The sequence below is a fragment of the Cariama cristata genome, unplaced genomic scaffold (assembly GCF_000690535.1).
Source record: "Cariama cristata isolate BGI_N322 unplaced genomic scaffold, ASM69053v1 scaffold3296, whole genome shotgun sequence".
NCBI lineage: Eukaryota > Metazoa > Chordata > Aves > Cariamiformes > Cariamidae > Cariama > Cariama cristata.
The window spans coordinates 1,528-23,042 of NW_009623634.1; the positions used below are offsets into that span (position 1 = coordinate 1,528).

General features: G+C 35.6%; 1 protein-coding gene across 1 annotated transcript in view; it reads right to left on the bottom strand.

Moving 5' to 3' along the window:
• Positions 1-10,207: 10,207 nt before the first annotated feature.
• KIF14 (kinesin family member 14) overlaps positions 10,208-21,515 on the bottom strand; it is a 28,694-nt gene continuing 17,386 nt past the window's right edge. Inside the window, exons 21-29 of the mRNA XM_009702805.1 lie at positions 19,166-19,266; positions 16,632-16,729; positions 15,657-15,878; positions 15,325-15,509; positions 14,686-14,844; positions 14,019-14,138; positions 11,497-11,571; positions 10,732-10,870; positions 10,208-10,593 (exon numbers count right to left, since the gene is read on the bottom strand). Of these exons, the coding sequence (XP_009701107.1) occupies positions 10,208-10,593; positions 10,732-10,870; positions 11,497-11,571; positions 14,019-14,138; positions 14,686-14,844; positions 15,325-15,509; positions 15,657-15,878; positions 16,632-16,729; positions 19,166-19,266 (1,485 nt within the window). The remainder of the gene's footprint in view (positions 10,594-10,731; positions 10,871-11,496; positions 11,572-14,018; positions 14,139-14,685; positions 14,845-15,324; positions 15,510-15,656; positions 15,879-16,631; positions 16,730-19,165; positions 19,267-21,515) is intronic.

Here is a 21,515-nt window from a genome sequence, read left to right on the forward strand (position 1 = left end):
TGCTCAGGGAAGTGGTGGAGTCACCATCCCTGGAGGTATTTAAAAGACGTGTAGATGTGGCACTTAGGGATGTGGTCTAGTGGTGGACATGGTAGTGCTAGGTTAACAGTTGGACTCAATCTTATAGGTCTTTTCCAACCTGACAATTCTATGATTCTATACTGATCTTACTGATCTGTCTTCAAAATGCATAATATTTAATATTGCTCATTAGTTGAAAAAAGGATTTTTTTTTTTTTTAATAAATATGAGCCTGCTTTGCTACTATTCTTTCATTCTGCATCTACTCACAGGTTTTGTTAACCCCTTTGTTCCTTTGTAATGCCACAAAACACAGACAAAACAATTCTGGAAGAATCCCATGCTACCAAGACACAGTTAATAAAACAGTTTCTAAACCTGTGGTCTGAGTTTTCGTAAGCACAATAATTGACAAGTTGGATTGCTTTAATGCCTGTTTTTACGCTTTTATCAGAGGTGAGATTGTGAGTAAATGCAGATTGCTCATTAAACAAGGAACCCCTCTCTCAAAAAATATCCCCCCCCACCCCCATCTGATTTACAACCTCCCTTTCACAAGAAGCTTAGCCAAGGCTGGAGAAATACAAGTATAGTTTATCTCAGATCTTAGACATTTAGATACAGCTTGAAATTATGATGTAAGGCATGCTAATGAATAGCAGGGATTATTTTCAACAGGGAACAAAAAAAGTTACTAAATAACTTCCGAGTATTGAACTTCTCTGAAGACATTGACAGATTTTTGTAATAATACTTCTCCCTTATTCAGTGCAAATATAAACCTAAATAAACCTCAGTTTCACTATTAGAACACATTTACAACAACTTCTATTTACAAAGTTAAACTGGTAAAAAACCAAAAGAACAGTGTAAGCTATTTTTTACCTACCAGTTACAACAGGAAACACCAGAATTTCCAAGTTCCATTCTGAATTTCATCCTCAACTCAGTATGTGACTTGTGGGACAGACAAGGAGGAATAAGGAGCCATCCAAGCCCCTGTGCAGCAAAACATTAGTTTATTTGTAAGCATTTTGGTGATTAGAATTGGCTGAAGAATGAACTTCAAGTTAAACAGGCATAAGATTTGCTTCACCGGGATCATCTCTCCTAGCTTTACGTTTTGCAGTATTAAATCTGAGCAGATAAAACTATTTTTTCTGTGCTATTCACATGAACATCACAAGAAATGTTATTCCTTGAGATTGTTTAATCAGGCCCGCTACTTTAGAAAAGTGATATTGATAAAAGTGGTTATTGAAGTGTATTTTGCATGAGCAAAATCACAGTTTCTTAATAGTGACTTTAATACACTGAGAATGCTAAACTAACAATGTGAAAAATAAGTCTAGGATAGTACGTATTTTTGCATATAATAACAGCTATCTTCATCATTACAGCTATACTATAGCTGTCATAATTACTTAAGGAAATGTAACAGAAAAGTTGTTCTATATACTATACAACCCCTCCAACAAACAGAGTTTCCTATAGAAACTAATTTTTTACGCGTGTTAACTTTCAGGTGGCGATGAGATTCCTTCCACGCTTAGTGAGGAGACGCTGCCTGAGGGGCGCTGAAGCGGTACACCTTGTGAAACACTTCCATCTAGTGGCTGCAAGAGGAATGCCACGAACCGCTGAGGTACATTGCGATGCGGGATACAGACAGCCGATACAATCTTCTGGTAAACAGTCCTCTAATAAACGACTTAATATTTGACCACGCGTTTCCACCAGCTTACCAGAGGGGAAAGAAAAAAAAAGGTCACATCAAATATCCGTATTAAAACTACTCTTTTCAGGAAACACATGATATAGTCAGCAGAACTTTTCTAAAGTAAGAGAAAAAAAAATCCATAACTACAAAAGTCTAGAAATTTTTGTTACCATCCATCTATTCTATTCTTTCTTTTTCTGAGAATGCTGTTCAGGAACCATGCTGGCAAGTGGTAGAATTAAAACAGCTAAGAGAATCATGAAAGAAGTGTTGATAAGTGACAAATGGGTTTAGACAGAGAATTACTCAATCAGCCCTGGCAGTAGGAGATTTTATTTAATTTTATAGTAGAACTAAGCAGGGAAGTATGCCAGCTATCTCCTAAAATAGTCGTGGGACACGGCAGCACACCAACACAGAACATCAGCAAGGGCTCTTGCTGCTGGAGTACTTTAGGGTCCACAGTCTAACAAAAGCTATGTCTACAGCACTCTGTATGGATCCCCCAGACCACATGAAGCTAGAGCCAACTCCCTGCAGTTTCTCTGGGGTAATCCCAGAAGTCAGTGAACCTCTAATGACAGCAGCAGAGGGAACAGCGTGGGTTCAGTCCTTTACCGTTACCACAGCTGTCTGAGGTGACTATTTAGAAACACATTTACAGAAGTCTTAGACAAACAGGAAATAAATTATCTGACACCCTCATTGCATTAGTCCCTTACTTAACACTTTTGCTACATACAACAAACCTCGCAGTGCTACCTAATAGCACTTTGTAAGCATTTTTACATAGCAGTCTGGATTCCCTCTCCTGATACCCAGCAAAATTAGAACAACTAATACACTGTTGCACAGCAGGACGGAGAGTACAAGGAACACCTTTGCATACTTCCTTTTGGACTGTGTGTTACGTGCTTGGGATGGGTAACCATAGTATAAAAAGTTTATATGTACTATACACACACTTCACAACTTGATTAATCATCTTGTAGAGATCCAGGTTTATGAGATGAAACTTGCATATTACTGGCCATAATCAAACAAGAACTGAAGGCCAGCTAAGTTAACACTGATGTAAGATTTTCTGATTTTATCTTCATTAATCAAATATTTAAACAAATGCTTTTAAGAATATAGTTTGGTATTTTAGGGATTAGAAGCAGAACTGAAAGAATTTCCTTGAAAGGGGAGAGAGCAAGGACAAAACAGAAGACCCACTGAGTTATATTTATCAACTTTGCTGTCTACTGTTGAAGAGTAGGCTCAGGAGTTCAAAAACAGCATTTGTTTTATTCCACACTTACCCATCTGACTTTGTCAAGTCCCTTGTGGTCAAGCATTCTTTTAAAAAGCATTTAGGACACCTACTTTAAGCATACTTCAGAATTAAACTACAGGACAATTTACTTTTGAAGCAAAGTATCTGATATTAAATATAATTTAATTTACATGTTTCAGCTTCACATTTTATCAATTCACCTTATGTTTTTTGTCTCCTTGTATACATGAGTGTATACTGATAGTAAAGTTACGATACAGACTACCAATGGAAAATTTCAGATTTAATTCGGTGCTTAGAAAGTTGATTTATGTTTTCTTTCCCTTTCCCATGTATGTTGATCATCATCATCTTCAATAGTTGATGCTTCATAAAAACCCTTAGTTGTCATTATGCATTAATTTTTTTGAGCAATAAGATTTTAATTTTACATTTATAGAAAATGCAGTAACACATTTAAAACTTCTGTAATTAAAGCAAATTTTAAAAAGAATAAAAGATAAATCAAAAGAAGCATGGCCAGCAAGTCAAGGGATGTGATTCTGCCCCTCTACTCTGCTCTCGTGAGACTCCCCCCTGCAGTACCACCTTCAGCTCTGGGGCCCTCAAGACAAGAAGGACATGGACCTGTTGGAGCAAGTCCAAAGGAGGCCACGAAGATGACCCCAGGGCTGGAGCACCTCTCCTATGAGGACAGGCTGAGAGAGTTGGGAGTTGTTCAGCCTGGACAAGAGAAGGCTCTGGGGAGACCTTATAGCAGCCTTCCAGTACTTAAAGGGGGCCTATAAGACAGACAGGGACAGACTTTTTAGTAGGGCCTGTTGCAACAGGACAAGGGGTAATGGTTTTAAGCTGAAAAAGAGGGTACATTTAGACTAGACATAAGGAAGACATTTTTTACAATGAAGGTGGTGAAATACTGGGACAGGTTGCCCAGAGAGGTGGTAGATGCCCCGTCCCTGGAAACATTCAAGGTCAGGTTGGACAGGCAACCTGATCTAGTTGAAGATGTCCCTGCTCATCACATGGGAGGTTGGACTAGATGATGTTTAAAGGTCTCTTCCAACCAAAAGTATTCTATGAAAAATACTGAAAAGCATAATTCTTAAAGATGTTGTATCATTACTTTTATATTTTACATTTCATGAATACAATTCTGAATTCCATCCCAAAACTGCATTTTGTGATCTTAAACGCCTGAAGAATGCGAACATGACTACTTTGCTATATAAACACACTCAAATTCCCTCTAGCCTACAATAAACTTGATGGAATGCACTATGATAAGAGCCGTTGCAGTGGTTATTAAACCTAGGTGTTCTAGTACAGGTAGTTTACAGTCTAAACAGGGCACCACAGGTTCCCAGAACTAGGGGTGAGGAGGAAATGTACAGTTAAAATAAAGAGCAGTGGACTTTAATAGAAAACTGGAAAAGTGTTCACATGAATGGATGTACATATTCAAAGTAAAAATTAAAAAAATCTCCAAAAACTCAATACCAAGGCCTGAACAAATTCTTAGAAGGCAGACAAACCCATTGACACAACCAGCTGATGCAAAGGTGTAAGGAAAGTATCACCACAGCAAATACATACAGAACGTTAGCCATCCTGTTTCCTTTTTGGGAGCTCAAAGTAGTAAAAATTACTCTTCAGCTTCGGGAAATAAGTTTTATTTTGTATCTATGACTGGTTCTTGCACCATTTCTATTTAGCAAATGTGCCTTCTATGCTTATACACGTATATGCATATCTAGCTAGCTACATGTATACCTTTGAGTGCAAGATTTTGTACAAATGTGTCCATATGTAACGTAGTTTCTCATTTTTCCAAGATAAACAATCTCTTTATCAATGCTGTCGTTTGCACACTAGGGGGAGAGGTAGAAATGTGTTAGTGTGATGTAATTTTCTACCACAGATAATTAACACACATATCATGTCAACATAATTCAGTAAAAGAAGGTTTTATACCAATATATAATAGAAATAGCTAGGTACGCTGCAAGACCAAAACCAGTGTTGTACCAGTTAAAATGCACTTAAACTTGTAGTTTGGCATTTAAATCACTACAAATAACATTTGAACAAATCCACAAACTTAACTATTGTAAAAAAACACAAAGCAATCATAGTTAATTTGTTTGATTTTTTTAACCTTTGAAGTTTGTCTCTATGCTATACACATACCTATATAAGAAAGAAAATTGAACTATTCAGACAATAGCATATACCAGTATAAACAAAGTATTTGTTATTAAGCTACCAGAGTTGCATAAAGATTAATCAAGTAACACTTGCAATAGGCTTAAGGAATCTGCATGAAGACATCGAGTATAGTTTAACTCTATGTGAATATGAATATGGGGGGGCGGTGGCAGCTTGGGGTTTTTTGTTTGTGTTTTTTTTAAATACAGATGATTACCATGTGTTTTTCTGATACTTTCCTTCCTTTCCCCTCAATTCTTCCTAAATCTTTCCGATTACAATTTACTTGGACTTACTTTAATTAATAGAGGTATTAAAAATTAACTCAGATTGAAAGATACCTGAATAATTTTTTATGTTGGTCTATGGTGCTTGCTGTTGATGAAATGTTAGCTCAAGAGACCTCTTTCTCAGTTTTGTCCTGTTTTCACTGCAACAATCAAATTATATGAATGTTCATTAGATTATATACACCATCTCCTATTCTAGAAAACAGTACTATCATGAGCATAAACATACTAAGATAGGAGCAAACCAACAAAAGAGAGAGCAGGGGAAAAAAAAAAATTCAAGAGTAACCAAATCTTGTTACATATACTGATTCCAAGTCCTAAAAAGAGCAGAAAATAAAGAAAATATGACAAATATTTTTTTATTACAGAAAAAAAGTATTAGGACTTAAAAAAGCAAATAGCCTTTCCTTGGGAAAATGCATAAACAATCTCAGATCCTACCAAAAGCTAGGAAGGGAATTAAAATGCTGTCTTAAAATAATATTAAAAACCAAAACAAAACAAAATATTAAAATGCTGTCTTAAAATAATAATATTAAAAACCAAAACAAAACAAAAAAAACCCACACAAAACAACAACAAAAAAAACCACACCACACACCAAAACCAAAACCACACCCAAACAAAAACAAACACCCAACACTCAGTTTACAATGAAATCAGAAGAGTTGCAAAACATACAAAAGCACCAGGACTCATCTATCTAATCACAGTATGTTAGATCATACAAAGAATGAGAAGGAATTTCCTGTCCAAAAATAATAGTTTGTATTTGCAGACATAATCAGATGTAGTCTCCTCTTCTGCCTGCAGATGCCATTACTGGATCAAATTAAATCTAAACTGCGGCTTGTTTCTAGAGTATTCTTATGAGTCAGTGAAAGCTAGAAGAGTTTGCTTACCCTTGATTTCTAACACTGGCACATGTTCTTTAAAAAAAAGCATAGCTAGAATTTGCTTTTTTTCTAAAAGTGCGTTTACATACAACATGTCTCAATAAAGATGGGCAAGTATTGTTTGAAGGATTCTCAAGTAATCCAGCATTCATATTCTGAAGATACACTTCTTCCTAGGAATACTATCTTACCTGAAATAAAGATGTTTCTTATTCCTGGTTAGGGATAAAAATGAACAGTTTAGTGCCTAATCATAGTTAGTTTGACTCCCATGGCTTTACCAATTTCCACAACAAAAATCAGTTTACATGATATTTTTGTGCAGTTTACCTTGTGTATAATGCTGGATGATGTTAAAATGTGTAGTTTTAATCTTATTTTCCTACAATTAAACAAATAAAACTAGAGGCCGAGTTGCAAAAAGCAGTAAAGTAGCAGATCAATACTCTCAGAATCATTATGTATTTTATGTAGTACTATTTTTTAAATAAAGTATTGAACTGAAGAAATACTTCTTATTAACTTATGTGACTTCTGTTATGGACAGAATTTATTTCATTAGTTAGATTTTTTCTTAGTTTCATATTTCCAAATGAAAGTATGGTGCAGAAATAAGAATACCCCACCTCCCCACTTTATAATTATAATCAAAGCCCCCCCCCTTTTTTTCTTTCATGGTAGTCAATAAAATCCATGGGTCAAGTACATAAAGTTCTAAGTACTTTTTACCTGAAATCTGATTGAATAATGTTTTCCTGAGGGAATAAGAGAGCACATTAAAGGAAACAACCAACCAAAAAAAACCAACCCCAAAACACAAAACCAACACAAACAACCCACAAGCTAGATTACATCAATATATATAACAAAGCCATCATAACTTCAGTAAACAATACATCCCATTCAAGTCTCTAAACATTTCTTCATAACCTTTCCTACTCCCCCCATGCATGTTCCTGACTATTCACTCAACTTTTCTTTCTGCAACACAAAGATGAAGATTGTAGGTTTAAGAACCCCAGAGAAAACCTTTCAAGACCAAATTTAATGCTCTTAGCAGAAGCATGACATCAGCTACTATAGCAATGAAGTTTCAGCCAAAGCTATAAAAGTCCCATCTCTGCCAGCATGTGTGAGTGAGCTCTATTAGTACCTATGGCTGCAGATGGAGAAATAGTAACTACAGAACATTAGCCAAAGAGAGAAAGCATGCATGCTGAGGGGTACAGCACGTCAGAGTCTCACAGGTAAGCCAACGTGAGCCTCCACTTCAAGAGTCAGAAGCTCACAGTTATAGCTACAACATTGGAGCAACAAGTGATATTTATGTGTGGGTGCAAGTGAAGTGTGAAGGAGTAAGTGAATGTACTGTATGAACAGTTATCTGATGGAAGTAAACATCTTAATTCTATTAACATTTAATTAATAAAAAGTGTTTTAAGAAATACTGGTTGTGATCCCACTCCCATCTCAATTCCCTCAGCAGAGAAATTTACAACACCAATATATATTCCTGCTAAAGTAATTAACTTTGTGACATCCTAAAGTAAAAACTCCACTTAAATTGCACTGGTTTTGTGTCTGCTTTAGTTCATGGTTTAGAAGAAACTCCAAAGGTATTATCATAAGAAGAACCTTCTGTGTATTACCACTATCTGCCAGAAGCTATCCAAAGCCAGACTTTACCGTCAGATCTGCAAAAATGCAAGACGGTGAAAATATCTGGACTGTACTGCACAGCCCTTTATTTCAGCAATATTAGGGTCTGCTTTTTCACTGCTATACCTAGCAGGTGATGAGGATACTGTGTTCAGCCATGTCAATTCCTCTGCTGACCTGAGCCTAATCCACACCTACCTCAACCTCCTTGGAAATAGTAAAATAACGTACCATTCAAATCAATCCATCCCAAAATCTGCCTGCTATAATCCCAATTCCCTGACATTCATAGTTTATAGATAGACTAGCCTATAGTTATAAATATACCTTACCTTATGGTATATTACACCAATAGATTACTGGAGCCTCAGCTAGGCTTGTTGATGTATTAATGCAGTATGTTATGAAAGCACTAGGCTCACTCCAATGATGTATCGTCACCATATATCTCTTAAGAATGAAGTACTTCAATAACTGTAACAAGGGCACCAAGCTAAAGAAAACACTAGCAAAAGTCAGTTTTGTTAACATATTACTCTAAAATGTGAATATAGTGTTAAAAGTGTGAATAAGATAAGACTGATTAGTTGACTGATTAGACATGGTTGGTTAGCATGGAGGGGGAAAAAAAACAACACAAAACAAACCCCACAGAAACTAGCAGCAGGGAGCTATTGGCAACATTTTCACTCATCTTGCAAAAGCTAAATATGATATGATTAAGGTTGCCCATCCAATATCTCAGTTAAAACTTTATCTGAAACCCATTTGCTTGCATGGTTTCTTTCTCCTGAGTTTCAGAAAGGGTAAAAACTGAAATTGAGTTTGAGCTCCAAGTTTGTGAAGAACTTGTCTTTCAGTTTTAGGAAGAAAAAAAAAAACAAACAAAAAAAATTCTCATAACACCACACAGAACTGCAAAACCAAATATGTTTTCTGAGCAATGCTTCTCATTAAATACAAGAGCAAAAACAAACATGATTAATCATCTGGGCAGGCGGAACATCAGTAACACAATTGAATGTAATTTTGCAATGGGAGCTTGACATAACACCATTACATATGTTAGCAGAAATTGGAAGAGATTGAGTATTCTGACATTAATAGGTGTAGATTAGTTCATGAGGTAAGTGTCTTAAGAGAGGAAAAAAACATAGGTAAAGAAGTCTTCTTTTGTTTTGTTTCACTTGAGAGCCACAGAAAACACCTCTTACTAGTATTTCAGATTTTTATACTACAATACTTTCAGCAAGGAAGCAGTACTCAGTGACAAAGGAAGGTCTCAAACAACTGCATACGGAAGAAAACTGACAAGGAATTTACACCTGAAGTTCTAAAAATTGGTGATCAGTTACATGATCTAGTTTTACTCTTTACAATGCTCATGCTTAGGTACACGATTCAGAAGAACTAGTTATGTTTTTAAAAGTTTCAGCCAAATACAAAATACATTTACAGAAGTAGAAATAGACCAGTTTTCTGAATGACATTTAAACAAATGAAAGGCATAAAAATCACTTTGAAGTTGCAGTAGGACTACTAGATCATAATACAGCAGAGATGAAGCAAAATTAACAAAAAAAAATTGGTACCCACATCATCTACCTTTCAAGTGTCTAAGATAGGAATGCAATCTTCTTATCTAACTGTATGCAACATAACATTTATGTTACAAATGCCCTTCAAAGGAATCTCCTTCCACTGTTACACAAGTGTTTTAAGTCAAAGGTTTAAGATGAAGATATATGAATGTCCTACCAAGCATTTACTGCATTTCCTAGTTATTCCCCAACAGTTTTTAGTTTCTCCATTCATATTATCTCCAATAAATAATTTAACACAGTAAGTAAAAAAAAAAACAAAACAAAACAAAACCAAAAACATCTCTTATAGGCTTGGGTAATAATAGACTTTTATTAAAACAAAAGGCATTATGTTTTAAGCTTTAACAGCCCCTTAAGAAATTCCATTTTTTCTTGTGAAATTTAGGGTACTTATCCTCATATAATCATGTCATTTACTTTCATAGCACTTACTAATAATATTAGCAATAAAATTGTAGGTTTTTGCAATATGTTGCTTTCCCTTCATGTAAAGGGAAAGTTTCCCTGAATTTCTTGATAATAGCATTTTATACCCACTGTATCCTACCAGATGAAAGCTCTGCAGGAAACGGAGGCGAAGACTGGAGTTTGTGTGTGCATTTTGGAATCCCCTTCCCTTTCCACGAAAATTCAGCTTCACCTGTTTCAACTTGTCCTCCTCGAGTCTCAGTAATTTCATTACAAAGAGCTTGAGATTTCAGTGATGGCTGTCCTTGTTCAAGTTCAAAATTCATAATAAGGGAATCAACCAGAAAGTCCAATTCATCCAAGTTCATAAAAGGCATGGATATTTTCTGGATAGGATTGTTTGCAGAAGAAAAGGCAAACAAACTGAAATAGTTGTTAAAATATCCAGCTATGACACAAATCTTTTCTGCAAAGCTCCTGAGAGTGCTTGTGTTTCTGTATGACCCTATAAAAAACAAAAGCATGAAGAATCAAATGCAGCATTTTGCAAAGAGAGACCAAGTAGCCCTCCCTCCTTCTTGCTTTACGGGTCTCCTGTAGTCCACAGATTACTACCAAGACAAGGCATAACCCAGCTAAATACCTTGTAATGTAGAAGAAACGATTTGACAGACTTCAGCTAGGCACTGCTCCAATTCCAAATATTTCACAGCAATGTTAGTGCTTTTCTTTATTTCCTGATACAGAAATTCTTCTTCTGGTAATTGACATTCTATTTCTTTCTGTGTTAATAAAGAGTAATTTAAAGAGAACCAAATATATGACAGCATATTAACTATTAAAGATGCCTATTATGGAGCCAGTCACCTAAGCCAGGCCAATGCTGAAACACAAAATGAAAGCGATACCAAGTCACAAAACATAAGATAGCTCTGAAAAGAAGCGCAGAAAGTTGACAGGAAAAGAAAAGGCAAATAGAACTGTAAAATCCAGAAGAGGTTTGGCTCTTGGAAGATAGATTAAATCATCTATCCTGGGTTTTAATTCAAAATACCGGTAACTATAGCTAAAATGTATTGCAGTAGTTATAAACAGTGTTACTGAACTTGAGGCTTTCAACTTAAACAGCCTGTTTTGTTTTCTTTCATGGTAAGCATCAATAGAAGGAAGACAAGACAAATACCTCCAGAAATACTGGAAGTAAAATTAAAATCAAGTAGTTTTGAGTGGAAATGCAGTAGCCAGAAAAGTTAGTGTTCCAATCACAAGAATGCCACTGTGACAGAAAGTGTTATCATGCAATTGTAAATACACAGAAGGTAGTTTCAATTCCCCTTCTTTGTTAAATGCATCTTTCAAATTTAAACCCCAGACTCAAAGCACACATTTTGTGAAACACTTCTCTTACCTTTCTGCAATAAGAGATGTTATTTTCGAGGAATCTGGCTAATGCCACAACATTATCCTTTATTCGATTTTGAATCTAGAAAGAAACTTTTAATTATATTGCACATTTGATTCAAGACAAAGTAAAGTACATTAATATTTTAGAAGGATAACAACACTGGCATACTAATGAGAAAAAATACTCAAAAGCAGAAGTAATGTTTTCTGCAACATAACACGCAGTTTTTCAAATAAATTAATGTTGTTTTCTACCAGTTGACAACTATATCTGCAAGGTTTTAAATAACCCCCTAAATACAGGAGGATCTAGTAAGCAAATTTAAGTATTTGCTGAAGAAAGGTTGTCCTGTAATTTTTGGATCGCTGCCATTCTAGGTGGCAGAGGTAATCTCTTAGTTAATACTTTGGTGTTCTCTCCCCAACTTGACATTAGTTCCACCAGCGACAATATATAGGAATCCTGCAGATACATGGGAATCTGCTGCAAGTGAACAGCATTATCTGGAAAGCAGACTGCTGAATTCCTTTTGCTGGAAACATGAAGTATCCAGGAGCTAAGCAAGCAGACAGAAACAAAAGATTTTGCACAGTTTCATTATTATTTGTAGGATTAAGAATGACAACAATGAAAACCAGACTACAAAGAAATTTTTGCTTTCCTTGAGACAAGAAGTTTATCCAACTGATTTGCACCTTTTATCTCAGGTCATGTATTACAAATTTTTCAGTAGTAACAAATTCTTCAGAAATAAGTATTTTATATATCCCAGCTCATTAAGGAGATTTTATTTGCCAGAGTTCTGCAAATTTCTCAACTTCGAAGAAAAAGAACAAAAATAAAGAACACATGAGGCAGAAGACAGGATTGCTCAGACACAGGTTAACTGTCACCTTTGGCCTTGCATGCTGTCTGTACAAGAACATATTTATTCAGAGGAAAAGTGGCAGAACAAGCCTATATATCCCAAAAACGAAAGGAAGCATGTGCACCATATACACCTAGTACAACTTGCTGAAGGGCATTTCAATCTTTCCAAAGCATTTCCTCGGAATTCAGACAGGAATTTTCTGTCAAAATGGCTCACCCACTAAGAAAGTGGCATATTTCCAAGGGGCACTCTAACTTGCCTACTGAAGTTTTCATACAGTCACAGAAATATTTTAACTATGGTGCTTATTCCTTATACTTTATTCTCTATGTTACATAGCTCCCTATCATTTTCCTCACAATTTGTCACCTAAGCAAAATAAAAGTACAAAATAACAGGCTGTTGCTTAAGAAAGCCCCTCCATGCAAAAAACCACAATCAACCCATTACTGAATTCAGCATGTAATGAGGTCTGTTTGTCTTTTAAGTGTCAAAATACAGGAGACACACCAATAATAGTATGTTTGTTTCATGAAAGAGCAACTCCCTCCCAGAAGATTCTGACTTCAGCATACTGAAAAAAACCCAAACCTATTCAGTTTGATAAAATATAACTGCTAAACTGCTGTCTATGGGAAAGGGGAAACAAAAGTAAGCACACATCTGTTTATTATGAGGTTGCAGGAATATGTCTTCTTAAAGTTACATGAATAATTAAATTGAGCTCTTACTATGAGAGATAAAATCTTCCCATTGATGTAATCCCTTTTGTTATTACAAGAGCAACTCATTAATAGAATATCAATAATCTGTTGTAACTTTCCTATGAAGTGTTATAAAGAAGTTGCTCAAATTAAAATACCACTGCCGCTTATCAACCTGGAAAGTATTTGAAGGTCAGCTGTGACTTCAGCAAATGAGAGAAAATCAAGCAGGATGTTTCTGACTTCTGTGCTATTAAAGAGCTACTTTAGTCAACCAATTTCCCTATAAAGTGCCCAATTCATGAAAGTGCTTCAGTGTACCCCAAGCATTAATCACATAAGACTAGCTCTTAAAAGATAAGACTAAACTATTTTAATATTTAGATAGCATGCTGTTTGGGACTAGGACTGTAAGAATAGTATATGACAAAATGAAATCTTCAAACTTTCTAATAATCTTCCTGACAATAACAGTGAGTGTAGTAACAGTAGAGGTGACTACCATTATCAATATAAAATAACAATTAACTTTGAGGATCATCAAGTGTTACTACATACTAAATACTCAATCTTTTTACAAATCAAGCTTAACAGTAGTATACAGAATAAAAGGTCCCCTTGCTTCTTTGTGCCAGTTTTCATACTCTCCCTCTCTTCCATGGTTAGACTGTGAAATTTTATACAAAATGCTCTCCAATGCACAGAGAAACTGTTCTAAATAAAATACACTTAAATGTTCAGTCTACATATGGGTGAAAGGCTAAACACCATAAAAATTTCTGCAAGACTGTAGTCAATATTCCCACTTACCACCCATCTCAAACCTCTGCTAATAATCATAACGGTGTTCCTACTGTAAAATTTCTAGACAGAATTGCTGAAACAATAGCAGGGCACAATCAAGTGCCTCTAAGATATAATACTGGGTTTTAATTTTACTTTCATCTCACCTCATTTTGTGAATATCGTTTCATGATTTCTTTCTGCACCATTCTTGCTTTTTCCTGTACAGTATCAACGAGAAACTCCAGCCCTGAGCCTACTCCATCATAAACAGCAAGTACAAAGTCCTTTTAAAAGAAGAAGGTTCAAAACATAATCATTAAAGGAATTGATGTGATCTTGAATTAAAACAGATTATCTGCAGTGGGCTAGAAACTTAATTCTGAGCAAACTGTTCAGTGCTGGTCTGTTCAGTCACATGTCACTCTTGGACCACATGGGCTCAGCACTTTTACCTCCTTTTCCTACCTTTCTTCAGATTTCTGAAAATTCAATGTGGTACTTAATCACAGATTACTGAAATAAGTATTGAATTTCAGTGAAACAGGTAGACTTGTACAATCTCAATGCAGATACAAACCTAAAAGCACAGTATTTCTTTCTCTTTATAGGTGGAAGTTATACAGATTTAAAGTGTGTCTTTTTAAAGGAAAAAAATTTTCAAGGGTATTAACAGACATCTATTTTCATCATAAAAACGAAGTATTAGATAAACTCTGAAAATACTTCATTCAGTTGATCAAATTGTTATACGTAACAGTTTGCTTCTGAGCACAGTTACTGAAAACGTGATGTCAACATTAAAACTGCTATTTCTAATAAACATTTTTTCACCTGTAGACTAGTTGCAGGAATGTTGTTCTCTTCAGAAAATGAAATATCAGTTCTTGTGACTACTGCCAAGTGCCCTATGTATTTCATTGTTCGTTTTACCGTTTGGTTTATTTTGCGCCATGCTTCTGTTACCATAGAGGATATATCTGAAGAACAACCCTGAGGAAAAAAAGGCATATCATTCACTAAAGCTAAAAAGTGTCTCTCATCAAAGAGCGCATGCTTTCTATAATACAAGAATTTGCAGTGCACAATAGCTTGAGGCATTTTCAGCTTTACATCTTCCTACTTCCAACGTCTTATCTACCACAGCTAAAAGACCACACCTTGCAACCACAGACAAGAATGGTATCATTATACTACAGTTAAAAAAAAAAAATTACTCTTCACAAAGCTGTAGCATGAACTTATTCTATTGTCAGGGCCTGGGCACATAAAGGTCTGCATTACTCTGAACTAGCACATGGAAGTACCAGTTTAGCCAGCAAAAGTGCACCCTTTGCTGTTCATCTTCCTTAGACGTGTCCATTTGTCATCGCATACGTTGGACATTTAAGTGTTTTTAGCAAATCTGTAGTAAATATTGTATTAATGCATAGAACTTCTCTACACACAGATGAATTCTTTAACATACTTTACCTGCAATAGTAACTGTAAATAACCTCCTAAGTTCTTTACTTCCTGTTTTATTTCTTCATCAGCTTTTATAGATCCAGGGCACTTTTGGACATTGTTAAGCCAGAGCTTGGTTAGAACCACGAGCTGGTCAAAAGCAGAAATAATTCTGATGCTGTAGGACTGAGCAGCATGATCAAGAGAGAAAACTGCAAGAGACAGAGATCTATCAGAAAGTCTCCTTTACAAATGAAAGTAGGAATGTTAGTTCTTCTGATAGGCAAACATATGAATGCTTGCGCATCTGAAAGACAATTCATTTGTAATGTTTAAACTGTTATGAAAATGAGACTTACAGTTTTCTTGACATTCTTCATCTTGCTGTTCGTAGGCTTTTGAAATGGCAGACACTCCAGAGAAAATGATAAACAAATTAGTTAGGAGACTATCTGCTATGCTCTTTCCTCCTTCGTGATTCCGTTCCAGTAAATCTAAAGCTGAACTTAAAGATTCTTTGCAAATTCCAGGAAGTAATGATTCAGAAAAGCTTGGGCATATGCTGGACTTATTCTGTGAACCTGTATGATGCAAAAGCAAAACATATGCAATAAACTCTTCATAGGAGTGAGCACTCAGTGTGTCTTTGTGATGACTATTTTATATTATCTCTTCAGCAATGTTCAACTAAAGATAGCAAATCAGAAAAAATGTGTATACAACATTCTGAATAGTTTCTAGATTCAGTTAGTACAAAGACAAATTCAATAGTGAAATTTTTTAACATGAATCCATCTGTTTCAACAGTCAAACCTACAGACAGAGAGAATATAATGAAACCCAGCCAATCTAAAAATAACAGAATGCTTAAAAATATTTGGAAGACTGAAGTATCTAGTATTTCAGAAAAAAAAGTTTATAAAGCGTGACAAGAAGCTTGGGGGAACATCAGTAGTTGAATAAATAGGAACAACTTGAGCAAACAAAGTATCCGAATGATTACATGAGGATTCAGCCCCTGGCAATTTGTTACATGAACAATCACCTTTCTCCAGTTAACCTACATCGTTAGGCAGAGTAACATTTTAGGTAAATTTCTTAATTAAGGGTCATAAGTGCTGGTCAGGAAGTTTTTGCCCTAAGAAAGCACAGTCAAAAATACAAAAAAAATCCTGTTGTTCACAGCTTGACATTATAAACAAGACATTTTTCATTTTGATTTCCAACTCACACCTTTTTTTTTAAACAACTATTGGAAGTGTATGCGTTTTATACACATAGTAGTTTCAAGTTCTTAGTATGAAATGAAAGGTGTTCTGCCATATAGAAAGTACCTGATACATAGGAAGTCTGTATATTCTGAATTTGTTGCAATTTTATCATCTCAGACAAACATCCGGAAATTCTCTTGTTCTTCATGAAACTTCTGCTTCTAAGAAAGGATGAGAGAGTGAAAACACCTTAAAGAATCTCTCTCCCAGTATGCACTGAAAGTTCAATATTAACAGACACCAGACAAACAAAACAAACACCTACTTTTAATTAATAGAACTTGTTAACACAGAACTTAAACCACAATGAAAGCAAGACAATACAGCCCATAGGATGGATCCCACTTACTTTCTTCAGGCTCTTGCTACTATATTCATTCCACATTTCCATTTTTAAGCTACTAGTTTATTACTGCATTATTATTATCTAGAGTTTGAGACAAAACACATTTTTTTCCTACCTACTTCAACTATAGAAAGCAGACATGTTGGCTTTTTTTGGTCTTGTTTGCTGGACAGAATGAATTGCTTTTGGAAAACCAGATAGAAGAGTTGTGGGGTTTTTTTTCTTGATAGAGGCAGATGTTCTGTGAAGTTCTCACTGGCAGTGGAGACAAGCCAACTTAGCTTCTCTGGCCTGGCCCCGTGTGCTTAGCTGCTGGTGCCTAAGGCCAGCTCTTGACAAGAGAGCTATTTGAGAAACCTCAGCCATCCTTGAAGCTGTTAAAGACACAGCTGGAAGGAGACTCAGCAGGGGCTTCTCACGTTTTCTTGGAGCTGCATTTAAGATGAGTCTCCTGCCTTTGGTCCTGCCTGACTTACGTTGCAGTTTTGTTGTAACCATGCCTGTGCCTGGCCATGTACACCATTGATCTGGACCTGCAGACTTGACTTCCCAGTTTGACCTGGGACCTTGTCACAAAGGCCACTGGACTGCAGGCTGACCCTGCCAACTGTCCCTGGACCTAATCCTGACTTGCTGAGCCAATTTCCCAGCTTAACCTCAGCCCTGCCTCAACATTACATACTTACCTGTAGATCTAGACTGTTGGCTGACCCTGGTTACCATTGCCAGACCTACTCTGCTCACCTCCCTCTGGCGCCGCAAGGCTAGGCCCTTTTTGGCAAGGGCAGTGCCCTGTCTACCGTCTTGTCACTTCAGCCTCAAGCTGTCCTTCCCTTTTGGAACAGCCCATCCTTTATGCTCTACACTACACATCAGGAGCACCAAATCTTTAAGTAGCACATGGAATTCAATTTATTTCATCAGTACGTGTGACTGACATCAGTTAACTGCTGTCAATGCAGCGTACAATGCCAATTTGCCTTTTCTAGTACTTTTTCTTGTTCAGTTCAGGTTCTATTGTTGAATCTTTAAAATAGGCAGAGCAAAACCAAATACACTTCTGAGATTCAAGAACACACATTATAATGATGTCCAGAAGGCAGCCTTAGACAAAGAAAAGTATTCCAACATTATTGTAGCATTAAAACAGTATTTGGACTAAAAATAAAGAAACTGTTTATCCATTGCATTCTTTTCAGATAACTTTTGTTTACTTGGAATTGTCAGGAATGCTTTCCAAAATTTACAGTCAGATAAACTGACCTGCTTTACAGCAGAACAACAATCATCATATGGGTTGCTACCCACTATCAAAGTTGTAACTAAGGGTCTGTTAGCATTTCCATTATAAGCTACAACTTGCAGAAGTTTGCAAGTCAGTTATAAATATTGTTACAAGGCTAAAACTTCAAATGGGTCCCAGACCAGCTGCAATTTATTTCTTAAAAAGAATGTTTTTATGTTATAGAAGTGTGAAGAAAACATTAAAAATTACACATTTCACTCTGCACTGATGATATCTAGATACATGGTTTAGAAAGCCTTACATATGTTTTGATAAAATACACATCTGGGTTTGGGGGAACTTTTGTTCCTATTTCTTGTCCATGAGGAAAGATAAGAGAATGAATGAACAGAAGAGAAGAACTCATCAGTTGGCACAGCGTATAGGATAAGTAAGGATGGGAACAGATGTCCAAGTGTCTATTTAAAATTGCTTGTGTTATTAATTAAATATGTGGGTATCTATAACCTTAACCTGTGGGTCCTCTGCAGGTTAATTAAAAGTCCTGTGCTACAGACAAATGTATCAATTTCCGAGATAGCTTTTTGAAATAATTGGGAACAGCCTTTAATGACCTCCAGCTAGTTGTCAATGGTCATACATAAAACCCGCTGGCACTGATCACACATACATTGCATATATGCTACGCCTGACCTCAGAAATATTGCTGTTTAATCTGCCAAACTGCTTTAGTGGGCATGCAATTTTTATTAGCAATATTTTGCATACTAACACACATTTCATAAGTGAAGTCAGTAAGGCAACATATTTAGTTTAAACTTTCCCCTCTGCTCACAGATACATACATAAATTTTCGTTTAATGTGCAAGTTTGACATTATAATAAGAAAAAAGAATTAATAAATAAGAGACTATGTTAATGGCACAGAAGCATGTTTAGATAATGACACAAATTGTTTTTTGCTTTGTTTTGAGTGTAGATGAAGGAGCTACAAATTAGTATCACCTTCTTCTGGAAAGAGAGGAAACTGATGCATCTGAAAGGTCAGGTTCCCACTCATCAGCAGGGTCATAAAATACATCAGCAGCTTTATTGCTATCCTTACTCTGAAAAAATAAAGAAAACACAGGGGAGGAGGAGAGTTAAACAGAAGCAGAGTGATAATAAAGCATTCAACGTATGGATGAAGACAACATGTTCTACTAACAGTAGAACAGTAGTTTTAATGTTTTTTTCTTTTGTTAGGATACATATAATCTAGAAGATAACTGACTGACAGACAACTTGAGGTGTAAGTGTTTGAAAACAAACTAAAACAAGACAAACATTTAGTGAAAACATCTAGCTACCCAGCTAGGTGAGGTACCCAGTACCTGAGGTACAGGAACACCAAGTACAAAACTTTTCCACAGCTCTCTCCACGTGCCAGATTTATTAAAACCCTGGGCATATAGTTTACAATTTTTATTTATTTTTATTATTGGATTTGTGTGCAGTTTCAGCAAGAGTTTTCTGCAAGGAATAGGATCCAGGCTCTCATATTGTTAAGATCCAGTATTTAGCAATAAATACGGCAATATTTTTCCATCACTGGAAATACTCATATGTTAAGTTATATCATAAAGGAGTGTTCCTCAATTTTTTTCTGGCTTTTCTTTGATGAATTGTTTCCTTTTTGGATATAATATTGAAAGATTTTTGTTTCAGATAAAGACTCATATATCAAGAACTTATTCTTTCAAATAAAAAATAATTCTTTAATAAAAGCTAATTATTTTCTAAGGTAGAAAAAAGAGTGTTCTGAAGTGTAAAAAGCCTTCATATTTTTCCCTACCAGCGCCTTCAGTGCTCCAACAGTTGAGATTTCTTCCTCTGCAAACTTCAGGTATGCTATATATGCCAGAATGTGATTTGCATTCAGAAATAATAAATAAATATTTGGATGCTTGCTATCTGAAGCAATTTCTACTCATTTTTCAATACTGCTCCAGGCTAAACATAGTACAGATATTGGAATGAAAAGAATTTGTATGATCAGGAGAATCACAAATTCAAGCACAGGACAAATTTAGACAAGCTGTTCTCTTAATTTAAAACTTGGTCTTAAATATGTATTTTTCTTTTGTGTATTAATAAGAAACCCACTCAGAACGAGTATATATAGCATATAATACAAGATCATTATGGTTCTACTGGATTGCTTGGGATCCTTCCTTCGTGTTAGGCAGTTCTTTCTGATCTCCAAGAACTTCCCTTCCTTTATCTTTCGTTATTTCACTGCAGTCTAAACCAACTTTCAAAGTATATGGCAGAGACCAAAAAACAAATAAAACACAGGGATGAGCCCTGGAGATTGGAAAATCCCAGAATATTTTATCACCACTAAAAAGGAAAGTACTTTTAAGGGCCATCAGATCCGAGAGATTTTGTTAGTTTGTTTTTCCAAGTAGTTCTTAGGCCTCTCAAGTCTTCAGCTCTTAAACAGAACAAAAAAATGCAATGGAACGCAATGTAAACACTGTCTGTTCACATGAAGTCAATAAAGATAAACCTATTTCTTACTATGCTTCTCTCCTTAGGAGAGAAAAAAAAAATTACCATGCTCCTTGCAAATAAGAGGTGATATCGTAATCTTATCTGTATTAAATAGTTTGGAACCATTGTCTACCTTTACATAATTACAAAGATTTTTACCTGATGGTTATAGTTTTTTTAGGGATACAGAATCAAATGTAGGCACTGTTTCCACTTCTCCCTTTCTTCTATTTTACATCCTCCTCTTTCATACAGAAGACAGTATGATATGCAACAAAGTACTGCACATTTAGAGAGATGCAGTACAAAAACATCCAATTGGTCCAATTAAAAGCAGCAGAATTAGAAAGAGGAATTAATGTACACCTTAATTGTCAGTTTATTAGAAAAATGAAAAATGCTTTTAAAAGCTCTCATGAAAAATCCTAAAGCACATACAGACAAAAGCAACAAGTAGCAAATTAGCTTACCAGAACCAAAGAAAAATAGATAAATGTAGTAATGAAAATTCAAATGATACCTTCAAAATGTCAAGTTTTCCTCTAGAACAGAAAAACAATTGAACAAACCAAAAGAACCAGGAAGCAGTCCTCGTTTTACTACTTCCCACTCCGTACACAAAATGACCTGAATAAAACAATTGATTTTTACTGTGCTCTGTGTGATGGACAAGAACGTGTACATATGTTTAATAAAAAAAAAAGTCACGTGTCTTGGTGTCTAAGATCACATAAAACCAAAAAAAAAACCAAGATTTTCCTCCTGTATGGATTGTCAAAATCTTATTTGACAAAATATTACTGATTATTAGTGGGTTTTT